Genomic DNA, 13,842 nt, shown 5'->3' on the forward strand with positions numbered 1-13,842 from the left:
TGATTCTGACTCATGGTGACCCCATGTGTGTCAGAGTACAACTGTGTTCCATAGAGTTTTCAATGGCTGATTTTTCAGAAGTAGGTCACCAGGCCTTTCTCCCAAGTCCTCTTTGGGTGGACGCAAACCTCCAACCTTTTGGTTAGCGGTCGAGCAGTTTAATTGTTTGCACCACCCAGGGACTTCACAGATATCTTACTCATGCTTAAAGACACCAGTAAGAATGCCTCCTTCCTCCACGAAGTCACTTTTTATCTCCATGTGCTCTAACTCCATTTGAAACCTGTTTCCTCAGCCTCTGTGGCATAATGGTTAAGTGCTACAGCTGCTAACCAAAGGGTCGGCAGTTCGAATCTGCCAGGCGCTCCTTGGAAACTCTGTGGGGCAGTTCTACTCTGTCCTATAGGGTCATTATGCGTCAGAATCGACTCGACAGCAGTGGGTTTGGTTTTTTTTGGTTTCCTCAGCCTTCAGCCCAACATACACCATAGTAATCATAGCCTTCAGAAACTGCTGCTGCCTAGGGCATGGCTGTTACTCAAATATAAAGCCATTTGGTCTAATGAAAAGTCAGATGTTGTAACAGAGGTTGCCTTAGTCTCATTCTGACTGCTGTTAGGGCAGGAAAACAACCAGCATTTCTTACCTAGATGTTTACAGAGGCCATCTAACTGGTCTATCTGCTTCCTACTCTCTTTGGTCCTGCTCAGTTTCTTCTCCTTGGATCAGCCAGACCCATCTTTTAAAACTCTAAATCAGATCATGCCACTTGCCTGCTTAAACACCTGCAATGGTGTTACTTTTAAAATGAGTCGACTCTGCCCTGGTGCTCACCAAGCTCCAATTGTATTCCTCCTCTGTGTCCTTCAGCACAACAAGCTCTTTCTCACCCCAGGGCCTTTGCACCTGCGGCTCTTCCTGTGCCTAGAATACTAGTGGGTGAGGCCTAAAGGAGAGGGAAACACCACCATCTGGCCCAGACCAATTTTCTAGACTTGTGGTTCACACTCTTGTCTTGGGGACCCTGAATTCCAGCTAAACAGAATGACCTGCTTTTCCTCTGATCATGAGGGTCCTTCTATATGGAATACCTTCCTCTGGCCAGATCCTTTAATCCCGTATGGCCCAATTCAAATGGCCCTCTGCTTCTCTCACGTCTTCACTCTGACTAGAAATACCATCAGAGCGCACTTTCTGTAGGTCACTTATGTTACGGTGCAGCTTTCCTTACCACCTAATGTGCTATTGGGAGAAGAGGGTGGGTTTAGGGTCCGGCAGACCTGGGATCGACTACTGACTGGTCTCACTAGTTGTTACTTATGTTACCCTCTCTGAGCCTCATTTTCCCCATTTCTAAGTGAAGATGTTTCAGGGCTGATGTGAAAATTAAATGACAGAACAAGTCATGGAGAATGCAGAGGGCATTCCCGCAAACACCTGTGGAATAAACGATGAGGCACCACTGCCCACTCACTTTCAGTTCCTGCGTCCCAGCCACTCTTCCGGATGGAATCGCAGTCCGAGCGACAGGGTGACACTGAAGGGAGGTTGGGGGCCACACTGCACACGACCACGCCCCGCCTGGCTGTCAGGATGCGGGGTGACTCGGGGTGGAATGTGGTCATCTCCTGGTGCTCGCCCCCCAGCCCATCCACAATCTTATCCAGGTTGCTCCTGGAGTCACTCTGGAAGCATGGAGTGTAGGCCATGGGGCGCACAGGGACCTGCGGGGGCCCCACCTCCTGGTAGACATTGCGGCCGTCCCCGCCGCCCCGCAGGTTCCGGAACTGGATACCATTGCTCTTGTTGAGCAGGGCAGCCGTGGCCGGGTCCTGCACCAGCGTGATGTTGTTGCGGGAGTAGTTCTTACGGAAGACCTTCTTGCGGAAGACGATGAAGAGGATGATCAAGATGAAGATGACGAACAGGACGACGGCGATGCCGATGAGCTCCTCCTTCCCCACGTAGGAGTGGCCGGCCTGGATGTTGGGCACCACCACGGGGCGCAGCCCGCAGTGCTGGCCCACGTAGCCCGGCGTACAGTTGCAGAGGAAAGAGCCGAACACGTTGACGCAAGAACCCCCGTTCTCGCACTCCTCTCGCTCACACTCATTGATGTCCTCTTCACACCTATAGCCACAAAACACACAAAGTCCCTCCCAAACATCAGGACCTGGAGACGGAGGCTTGTACACTGGGGCTCAATAAAGACTAGCCTCTTTAAAAGAAAATAAAGCACCTAACAGGAACAGATGAAATATGGCAAAGATGGTGTGTGTTGGGGAAGGGGGTAATTTAGGCATTTATGGGCCCACCCGTGGCTTCGAGTCATCCTCATGAGTTAAGATGTTTCGCTCCGAGAACCCAGTCTCTCCCAGTTGTTCTGATTCGACCCAGGTGGGGGAGGGGAAAGGCTGTAGTGGGGAGAGGAGACGAGAAACAACGGTTGCTACCGAAGAGGTTTTACAGGCCCAGATGTGTTTCAAAACTTCAAAATCTGCAATTTTAGAAGGGTCATACAGTGCATATCTACCTAATTATATAATACCCCCTCCCCCCCTCCCAAACTGCTGCTGTCATTAAAAATAAAACAACAGCAAAACAGTTGTCCTTGAGTTGATTTCCACTCATGGAGACCCCATGCGTGTCGGAGTAGAACTGTGCTCCAGAGTTTTCAATGGTTGATTTTTTGAAAGTGGATTGCCAGGCCTTTCATCTGAGGCTCCTCTAGGTGGACTCAAAACCTCCAGCCTATGGTGAGCAGCCGAGCCTGTTAATCATTTGCACTACCGAGAGACTCCAGGGCTGGCATAGGGGCTGGTTTAGTCAACTATATCAGTGTTTCTACAGTGAAACACATGGATATTTACACTAAATGAGGAAATAAAAATGATAAATTAGCCTCAGAGTAGTTTTGGTAGGGTTTTGCCACCAAATTAGTTTGCCACCAATTTATTCAAAACCTTTTTAGCTCTCAGAGCTTTTGGGATTGTAGAATTGCAGTTAAAGAGCTGTGAACCAGAGGGGAAAAAGTCTTTGGTTTTGGCAGTTTCCTCTAGCGGTTACAGTCATTTTTGGCCCCTCTGGGAAGCTAGGGGTGGCAGGGGGTAGACAGGTGGGATGAGGGCTACACAGCTACATTTCTTCCGCATTCTGCACTTATGTTAAAAAAAAAGTTAGTGCTAATATACTTTATCAGGAGAAAATGACAAAAGCATTCTAAAGAAATAATTCAATCGATTTCATTCCCTGTAAAGCAATCCATGCCTTTTTAATACTTGCTTTTTTTTTTTTGAGTATAATTCTAAAGCAAACATTAAAGTCTTGCTCTTTCTTAGTTTAACATTATTTGAGAACATAGACCTCCTTTCCTACTTGTGTTTTCTCTACTTCAGCAATCCTTCTGATCTATTCATTTCGAAGACCCAATCACTTGCATTTTTGGCCATCCACCCTTTACAGTGAAGTCGAATGTCCCTAATTTGAACAGATAGAAGCCAGGTCAGTTGGAAATTAGAATTACAGACTATTTAAAAATAAATGCAGCTTTATTACTTTACGTTACATCCAACAATTCAAAGTTGGCTAAGATTACATATATATACTTCTAAAATGATCAAGGATGGTTCAAAGTGGTGCTTTACGAAGATCTTAAAACACTCCCTTTCCATCTGGGAAATAATTTTCCTTATTTCTGGGGGGAAAACATTTGCAAAGGAAGGGTAAGTTTAGTTTCTCAGAATGATCATAAAATGCTGGGCAGTAGAATCCAGTTAATCGGTTCTGGGGAAATGGGTGGTATGTCTGCTTCAGAATTATACTAGAAATATTAAGTGGCATGGATAACTTCCCTTAAAATATTTGTTTTCCTAGTTACAGTATATTAAAATATAGAGAAATACAAAGGTAAAACAAAACAAAAGAAATTACCTGTAACTCCACTACACAGAGATAATCCCTCTTAACATTCTAGTTCCTTGTAATCATTCTTTATATATTAAATGTGTTAACCTTTTGCCTGTCACATTATCCCAGTTAGTTGTTTATTGATTTATTTTCCCACAACAAGCAGCAGCCTAGAGAAAAACCACTGGGCAAGCTCACTTACCTGACTCCTGTGAGCCCATCTTTACAATTGCAGATGAAAGTGTTTCCGATTGGGTCACAGGATCCTCCATTTCGGCAGGGGTTTGGGAAGCAGGCTGTGATCTCAGATTCACAGTTTCTTCCAGTGAACTGCGAGAGACAGGTACACTGATAGCCTGGGGAAACAGAGGTCCTCATGAGCTGTGGTGGACGCCACTGGGAATGCTCAGAGTGCAGCCGTAACATGTCCTTCTAATTACTTGTTGAACCAAATCTGAAGCAGGGTCCACATTCCAAAGATAGCTAATTATTTTGAATTCAGAACACATCTTGCTACAAGTAAGCATTTGGATCCTCCGTGAGTCCACAAAAAGTCACCTAATTAACAACATACATGAATGCTAGTGAGCCTAGTAAGAGAAACGGGCTCCCAGAGCAGAGACCAGGATGGAGGGAGAATGCTTTCCCAACCACACTATTACCTGGAAGGCAGAGAAGCGTGGTTTATCATTTGTACCTTACCCATTCCTTTCCTAGACCCAGCTCTTTAGTCAAGAATTGAAACCCTCACTTGGAAGGAAGGCAGGTAAAATCAGGGTATTTGTTAACTCAGATGAACCTCAGACTCACATACACTCACAGGGTAATGGAAGAAGTCCAGTTGTCACCTAGATCCCCCTATTTGGAGCCCAATTTTCATGTCTTTTCCCCTTTCTTTACTCATGAACCCACCGGGTGGAAATAGGTAATAATATCCCCACTGCAAAAAGTATTGAATATTGGACTACATAAGATTCTGGAGCCCTGAAGGCACAGTGGGTAAGAGGTCAGCTGCTAACCAAAAGGTCAGCAGTTCAAATCCCACCGGCTGCTCCTTGGGAAGCCTATGGGGCAGTTCTACTCTGTCCTACAGGGTCACCCTGAGCCAGAATCGACTTGATGGCAACGGGTTTGGTTTTTTGGTTTAAATAAGATTCTTAGAGAAAATAGAACACATTATTTACCTCTCAGAGAGGGAAAAGATGAATAATCAGTAGTTTCCTTTTCCCCTACTATAAAAACAAAAAACCTTCAGATTTGCTCATTTATTTATTTATTACAGTTACACATGCATACAGTAAAGAGTAAAGGTTTATTTTGAAGGGCAGCAGCCTTTCTCCCATTATCCTCTCTTTAGAGGTGACCTGGGCATCCCTTTTAGTATTTTGATATTTACTGATAATGATATTTTGCTCCTTTATGATTATTTTTATTTGGGCTTTCCACTAGAAAAAGCAGAATTTAACTGTCTTTTATTTCTACTCTTTAGTCCTCATCATACAGGGACACTTCTGATGTCCTCTACCTCCCAATATATTGTAATATTGCAATTTTCATTAAATCAACAGTGTTTACATTTTTATGACTAATTATGAAATATTATTTATAGGAGAGCCATGTAGTAGACTATGATTATTTTTATTTTCATGTACAACTTTTTTGTTTTTCCTGGAGTAATACTTGTTTATCTGTGTTTTTGCTTGCTCATTGTTAATTCAGAGTCCCTGGGTGCTGCAAACGGTTAAGCGCTCGACTGCTGACTGAAAGGTTGGTAGTTTGTACCAGGGTTTCCAACCAGCTTGAACTGGTTCAGTCATGGCCAACGGAAGTGAAAATGGAACAGACTCAATTTTTTACAGTTTGGGTGATCAGGAATGATAATCAAAACTGGAAAAACTACAAGTTGAAGCCCTGGCATGGGAGAGTCGGAAAATAACACAGTGAACCCTTTCAGGAGCATGAAGCGTGAGATTGGATTATTGGCAGGACTGTGGAAAGCAACACACATTCAGAGCAGTGCAGGTGGCCCCTGTCTTTGAGTGGAGCACCGCTGTTTCTGACTCTGCTCAAAATCCGATGGGCAAGAGATTTGGAATACAGTGCATACATTGCCCTTGTTCTCTAGTAGGGCCTCAACTGGTATTTTTTCCAGTTCTGGTTATTGTTCCTGTTCTGGTTTCGCTTCCTTGGCCATGACTGAAACGAGAAGAACCAGTTCAAAGCCCTGGTTTGCACCCAGAGTCACCTCAGAAGACAGGCCTAGCAATAGACCCGAAGGCAGCTAACAATGACATTAACTCAACTCGAAACTCTTCATCGACTAGGTCTCTACATGTTTAGGTGCATCTGGTGTCCTCCATTTTCATCCCCTGAAGAAGCCTCTCCTGAGGCCTTCTGACAGGCTCTACTCTGAACAGGTTGCCCTCTTGCCCTGCTGTGTTGCTGCCCTCCCAGGGATGCCTTTACCAGTCTCCTGTGTTGGAACTTGTGTTTCTTATACGCTATGTCTTTCTATTTCTTGTTTTACCCTCTTATCACGGATTGAATTATGTCCCCCCAAAAATGTGTGTATCAGTTTGGCTGGGCCATGATTCCTGGTATTGTATGATTTTCCTGTATGTCGTAAACCCTGCTTCTATGATGAGGGAGGATGCATGGCAGTTATGTTAGTGAGGCAGAACTCAGCCTACAAGATTAGATTGTGTCTTGAGGCAATCTCTTGAGATATAAAAGAAAGAAGCGAGCAGAGAGACAGGGGGACCTCATACCAACAAGAAAGCAGTGCCAGGAGCAGAGTGCATCCTTTGTACCTGGTGTTCCTGCTTATAGAAGCTCCTAGTCTGGGGGAAGATTGATGAGAAGGTGGACAGAGAAGAAAGACTTCCCCTGGAGCTGACACCCTGAATTTAGACTTTTAGCCTACTTTACTGTGAAGAAATAAATTTCTCTTTGTTAAAGCCGTCCACTTGTGGTATTTCTGTTATAGCAGCACTAGATGACTAACACACTTCTCATTTTTATTAGAACTCATTCCACAGTAGCTTCCTGAGAAAGGATTTATAGGAGGTAGTTTTGTGAGACCTTTCCAGCTAACATGTCTTTACTTCACCCTTACATCTCTTTGATTATTTGGCTGTGTAAGGAATTCTAGAGGGAAACTAACATCTCTTCCATGTTCCTGTTGAGAAGTCCAAAGTCATTTAGGCTTCTGATAGTTTGTATGTGACCTGTTTTTTCTTTATAACAGCTTGGAGGATCGTCTCTTTGCTCCCAATTTCCTGAGATCTTACATCATACTTTACTGTGGGTCTATTTTCAACTAGTTCTGGGTACTCAGTGGATCCTTTCAATCTGGAAATTTTTGTTCTTTAACTTGGGGAAATTTTCTTTAATAATTTCATTGATGATTTCTTTTCCTTTGTCTTCCCTGTTCTGTATTTATGGAATTATTATTGTTTGAGTCTCAGATCTCCTGGATCTTCCTCTAATTTTCTTATCTTTTCTCTCTTATATTACACTTCTTTGGGTATTTGCTTTACTTTCTGAGAGGGTTCCTCATCTTCACCTGTTGAAATTTTTATTGAGTTTTTCATTTATGTTCTCATTTTCAAAAAGCCCTTTACTTTGTTCGCTGAGGATTTTCTTTTTAAGACACATAGCATCCTGTTCCTGTTTCGTGGTTACAATATTTTATCTCTCTGAGGATATTAATAATACTTCAACTTTGAAGTTTTCTCCTGCCTAGTTTCCTCCGAGTTGCTTTTCTCTGTTTCGGTCTCTATCTTGCAAGTTAGAGGATTTCCTTACTTGTCTGGTAGTCTTTATCGGCTCATATTTAAGGATGGGGCACTAGAAAATCAGAAATCTGATGGTACCCTCTGAGCACATGAGTAAGGTATGTCAGCAGTGCCAGTACCTTTGAGTTGGTCAATTTCCTCAACAATGACTTTATTTATCGCCTGCCTGGAGGAAGGGTGAAGGCTTGTTTACTAACATTTGGGGGGCTATGTGGTGGTAGAGGAGGGGTGTTGTGGGCCTCAGCATCCAGTGAGCACATGTTTGATTTAACTCCTCTATGCAACTTAATGCCAGGTGGTTTCCATACTGTGATGTTCCACATCACCATCTCCAGAGGAAAAGCCCCCAGGATTTGCCAGGGTAGGGCAGGTGCAGGTGCCTGGCTGTGCAGGGTAAGGGTGGGAATCTGACTGCCCCTTAAACAGATTTCCACCACATCCTCTTATTTTAAACATTTCTATCACCTTCCCTTTAGAATTGCCTGCTGCTTCCAATGCCTGAGACTTTTGAGGATTCAGTCCTCAGCCTTCCCCTCTGCCAGCTAGAATTTAGGTTCCTCAGAGCTTCTCTAGTCTTCTATCTTCCTTACCACCTGTCAATCTGTCTCTACCTCCAAACTTGTGTTGGGGTCACCTCTTTTCTAATTCTTTGCATCTCTATGGGTTTATGACTTATTAGAAATCCTTTGGTGGTGTGGCGGTTAAGAGCTCAGCTGCTAACCAAAATGTTGGCGGTTCAAATCCACTAGAGCAGCTAGGGTGTCCTTGGACAGCCTATGGGACAGTTCTACTCTGTCCTATAGGGTAGCTATGAGTCTGAATCGACTTGACAGCAATGAGTTTTTTTTTTTGTTCCTTGTAGTGGGGTTCTGTGTCATTAACTTGAAGTGACCAATGAGGTCTTCCTTACTTCTAAGATCTTTTGTAAATGGGAGGAAGAACTATAGAGTCTAACTTCAAGGACTCTTGGTTAGTCTGCTACTCAAGTAGTCAGTGACGATGTTGGGATTTTATAGATTGATCTCTATAGATATAAGATTAAAGATGTATAAAATAGCATATGCTCTCATGGACATTTTACCAACTCCACTCTAGGGAGAACTCCCGTATATAGAATATTATGATTGTGTAAGTCCGTGTGTATTGTTCATAAGGTCAGAGAGGGAAAGATTCATCTTCAGGTGGCAGGTGTATGAGGCAGGAGAGAAATATTTACCTTCCCAAGAGATGAGAACTGTGTAGCCTCAGTCTTTCTGGCGCCAGGAAGCAAAAAAGGGTCAGAGGCTGAGACTAAGAGAGAGACACACACACATAAGAGGACAATGGACTCTTGAATGAAATGCCAGGGCACTAAAAAAAGGCCATCGTTGATGCAAACTGTGCCCAAAGAAAGCCTGCCTGAAGTCCGTGGGCAGGAGGCAATAGTCTGAGATACATGTGCTTTCAATTATGCTGACTTGGGCCTACTGTTTTCCAATTTGGGAAGTTGCTCACTTTTATGGAATTGGGGACTGCCACAAGCAAGGATGAATGGGAAAAATGCTTCTTTGTATCATCTGGCTAGTCCCTCCCCAGGATGGCCTATTACTTAGAGTAACTTGTGAGGATGAATTAGGGAACAGAACAACCACAGTACAGGACTCTGGAAAGTGTGTCAATGACCAGGAGGGAGGGAGGTCAAGGACCGGAAGTCTAATGCAAGGTAGGGAAACTCAGGTAAAACTCCTTCTCCAGCTTCTATTCTGTAAGCCACTGACAATTTCTGAAATAAAACTGTAGCAGAGGAAGTCGGGGTGGAGGGAGTAAAAGAGGGATGGCTGAAAATGAGAAAAATTTAAGTCACTATTATGGAAGTTGGATTCTAACTGTGGTCGTGGGATTGATTTCTTTTTTGATAGCAGAGAGGTGATTTGGTATCTGTGCTTGGAAAATCAGAATTTAAAACAAGGCACTAGCTCTAGTGCACTATTTTACTCACATTTCATGCTGCATTTTGTCATTTTCATTATCTTTTGTGGAATATCTCGTACCACTTGATGCAGCAGCCAGCTTGACTGATTAACCCATTCACACTGACTGAGTGCCTAAGCAATAGGTAATGATGTCCTGGAGCCAGCTCACACAGAGTCTTGAGAGCTTACTCTTAAATTTCGGGAATTTGGCAGACCTCTTATTAAGCCACTGGTAGCCTGACATGGCCTGCGGTTGGGATACTGACACCATAGAAATTGGCAAACACTGTAAACAGGGCTTTTATTTTTAGAGGAGTTGGTTTGCCAGTGCACCACTGGAACAGGGATTGTAGCAGGCACGGGAATACAAGGACAGAAATACACAATCTACAAGCACACAGACAACTATGAAACTGCCACGAGAGTTGGCACAGGATGCAATGAGAGCATAGAGTGGGGGGCTCAGACCTAAGCTGGGGCAAACCATGCACAATTCAGGACAAGGAGCTCTGTTCTACATCTGAGAAAACTTGCTGTCCATTTTGATGATGACATTAATGATAGTTAACACTTAGGGCGTTTATTATACCTTAAGAACAGTGCTAAGCACTTTATACAAGTTAACTCATTAAATTCTTAAAACAAGCCCATAAAAGAGGTACTATTATTACTCCCATTTTACAAATGAGGAAACCAAGGCACAGAGAAGTTGATTTCCTTATTCATGGTCACAGAGCTTGTATGGATTTGAATCCAGGCAGCTTGGCTCCAGAGTCCTGAACTGTTCAGTATCGTCCTGAACTGTATGTTGAACAACCATGCTTCATTACACTCCCTATCTGGATTCTTTTGCTTATCAAAAAGAGAAGCAAACTGTTTAAGACTGGTTCTCATAATTTCACACCCATGGAGCACAGCAGGTAGACACCCTTTGGAAGAAATCTTGCTTTTAGAACTTTAAATTTGGAGGAGCTTTTATGTTAACATAATGAGCAATTGGATTGAAAAAAATAGATTAGTTTTTTGCTTTTGTTTTTGCTTCTGTGAAATCAGTTTAGTAAAAATTATCCTGATTTCACAAAGTATTATCTCATTATCCTGGGCTAGACCTTATTATTAATAATTATTATAATATCAGTAAGTCTCCATAATGATCCTAAGTGATCTAATGCTTTAGTGTTATAAAATCTCTTTTAGTGAGTTTATAATGGGTCATGGTAACTCTGTGAAGAGAAAGAACAGGCCTCCATTAACAGCCCAACTCTATGGAGTGTTAGAGAGGTTAAGTGACTAGCTCAAGGCCATACAGCTAGTAAGCAGCTGAGTTTGAACTTGAATCCAGGCTTTCTGATTCTTAAATCTTTCTACGAGACTGTATTAGCATTGGAGCTTGTCAGTGAGCCACAACTCATTACTTGCTAGGAATAAGAGGAAGGGGCTCTTAGCTACTCCCTACTGCTCTCCAGGGAGCAGATGAGACACAGTGAGAGGGTCAATGTCAGACACCCCTTTAATAATAAAGATAATAACAATAAAGTTCCTGCTCTTTTCAAGCATTACCATATGTTGATAAAAAGTACAAGGGAACAGAATTCGAAGAGCTATCCAGCATTATTTAATTATAAAAAATATTTAACATTGTTGTAAATGTAAAAGAAAAATAAAATTCAGTGGATAATCTCAAAATCTTACAAAAATGATTTTTTTTTTTTCTGAAGGGGAGAGAATATCAAGTAAGGAAATCATTAACAAGAAAGACAGCCTTAGCATGTTCTAGGATAAATTCTAAGACCCTTTTATGCATTATCTCATTTAATTTTTGACAGCAGCCCTATGCCATAAATACTATTATTAAAGTGATTCTACAAATGAGGGAACTGAGGCTGAAATAAGATGGTTTGCTCAAGGTTACAGAGCCAGTAAGTAGCAGACACCATTTTATAACAGTTCTTAGGTTATTAAAAGAAAATGGTCCTATTAGCACTGAAATACACGTAAAAAAATTTTTTTTTTTCCATAGGCTTCTTTCCTCTCAAGTCTTGGCAAAATGAGTATTTTTAAGCCTTGCCTCAGAGCTGCGCTCTTGTTTACAATCCTTTTACTTAAAGCAGATGCAGATGGTTTTAAAATCTGCACCCAGATGGACTTAAAATGCTCCCTCCCTTCCTAGCTCAAAGAACATTGCAAAACCTATTAAATGCACAAATAGAAATGGCCTAAGCAATTATATATTGAATTTGGGCGGTGTAGGGGGCAGTCTACTCTGTCCTATGGGGTCGCTATGAGTCGGAATTGACTTGACGGCACTAGGTTTTTAGGTAGGCAAATAATCAAGACAAGTCCTATCTTACTTCTTCAACTTCTTAGTAGTTTTCAACGTGATTCATCTAGGTAAAGGCTCCACCCTCTGCTCTGCTCACTGGTATAGGTAAACATAGGGTTCTGATAGGGTTTGGCTGCCTTGATAAAGAAACATCTGCCTGCTGCACAAAGGTTGAATAATGACAAATGTGCAACAAGCACTTGGGATCAGAAGCCAGCAACCACCACTATGCTTGCTGAATTATGGATTTCATTTAGAGATTCCAAAAACTTCCATGACTTCAGGAGGCAGCTATGATGTAGTAGTCAGGCCCTGGAAGTGTGTTTGAGTCCTGACTGTTACCCACCAGCTGGGTGAGATCACGGTGAGGCCCTTGACCTCTAAGAACCTCCCTATTTTTATCTGATAAGTGAGACTCATGCATACTCACTTCACAGGAGATAATACACTTCGCAGATTCATAAACCACAGTGCAGCACACAAACATTAGGTGCTTTATTGTCGTAAGTCTTATAATTACCGTGGGTTCTGAAAAAAGCTTTATCTCTGTGATGCTCATAAACCAGACAAATGAGAGCCATGGGAGTTTTTTACTCTGATTTTTAGGCTGATGTTGGGAAACATTCAAAGCTCTAGTCCATGAGAATTCTCAATCAGTGCGAGAAAACTGGTGCAAGCATTGTCATGTGGGAATCACAAGTAGGCACGGGGGGTCAGCTGCTGATCATGGCCTCCATCTTTTGGTTGCCATTTCAACTTTAGTCACTCTAACTTTTCCTCTTCCTTGAAACCCAAAAGCAGGGCCTTATAAACCCTGTAAAAGAAAAACCTTTGAGAGTGAGACCTGTGACTTTCCCAAGAATGAAATCTGGCTTACATTTCATATTGTAATATTGGGTGGAGCCTCTAATATGTCCTTTGAGAATCTGAAAACTCCTAATAGGTTCATAACGCTAGGCACACAGTGAATGCTCCACTTTCAGCCTGTTCTTTTGTGTCTGCAAATATCCTGAGTTTTCAGTTTTTCTATTAGTATCTATATTATTAATACCATCACCATGAAGTTTTTCCAAGGTGCTAATATTTCCAATAATATTTCCAATAAATATTAATTGCTAAGATTACAAATAAAGTGATCATTTGAAATGCAGTATTTGAGACTTAGAATCAAGTTCTAAGTGAATTGAGCCTTGAAATGAAGCAGGAAATAAAGGTAAGGTCAAGGCTACTTGATGAAGATCCTTCACAAAGATGAACTCAGTATTTAGAAGAGTCACCCCCTAAAAACTTTTTTTCATAAACTGCGAAGCTTAGACAAATTATATACATAATATATTCACTGGGAACATGGCTTCTCCCTCCTCTGTCCTCTTGCGCTGGGTTCACCAGTGAGGGGAGCACAAACGGGGAACCCTGTCAGTTCTCTTAAGCTGGCTGTCGGGGAGGGCGACACACAAATGGAAACCATGGGTTATAGAGACAGCAGTAAACACAATGCTCAGCGCAAAGCAGGCACTTAAATTACAATTTGATGGAGTGAATTTATCTAGACCCTTACAAGTTAAGGACAGAAATACCCAGCAAAGCATGACCCAAAGGAGCACAGGGAGCTTTGTTGCTGAAAACACTTCTATGCCCAACTATATGCAACTTCCAAGAACTTGCTGTTTCATGCATTTTGATAGATTGAATACCCACAATTGCTAAGAGAGTGAGCAGACACTATTATTTCTATCTTTGAAGAGGGGCTCAGGATCACCCAAAACTCCTGACTGTTTTGGGAAAAAACTTAATTTTTCAATGAAAACAATTTTAAAAAGCTGCACATCTGACTTTCAGTTTCTGAGTGTCTTATGTCTGCTGA

The 13,842-nt window shown here is 42.3% G+C and overlaps 1 protein-coding gene across 6 annotated transcripts in view; it reads right to left on the reverse strand.

Moving 5' to 3' along the window:
* The window catches only part of FAT3 (FAT atypical cadherin 3), a 793,468-nt gene that overhangs the window by 12,379 nt on the left and 767,247 nt on the right, over positions 1-13,842 (reverse strand). For all 6 annotated transcript variants that reach the window (XM_049889556.1, XM_049889551.1, XM_049889553.1 and 3 more), the window contains exons 23-24: positions 4,109-4,262; positions 1,475-2,130 (exon numbers count right to left, since the gene is read on the reverse strand). In XM_049889556.1, coding sequence (XP_049745513.1) covers positions 1,475-2,130; positions 4,109-4,262 — 810 coding nt within the window. The remainder of the gene's footprint in view (positions 1-1,474; positions 2,131-4,108; positions 4,263-13,842) is intronic.

Source organism: Elephas maximus, chromosome 7 (assembly GCF_024166365.1).
Source record: "Elephas maximus indicus isolate mEleMax1 chromosome 7, mEleMax1 primary haplotype, whole genome shotgun sequence".
Classification (NCBI taxonomy): Eukaryota; Metazoa; Chordata; class Mammalia; order Proboscidea; family Elephantidae; genus Elephas; species Elephas maximus.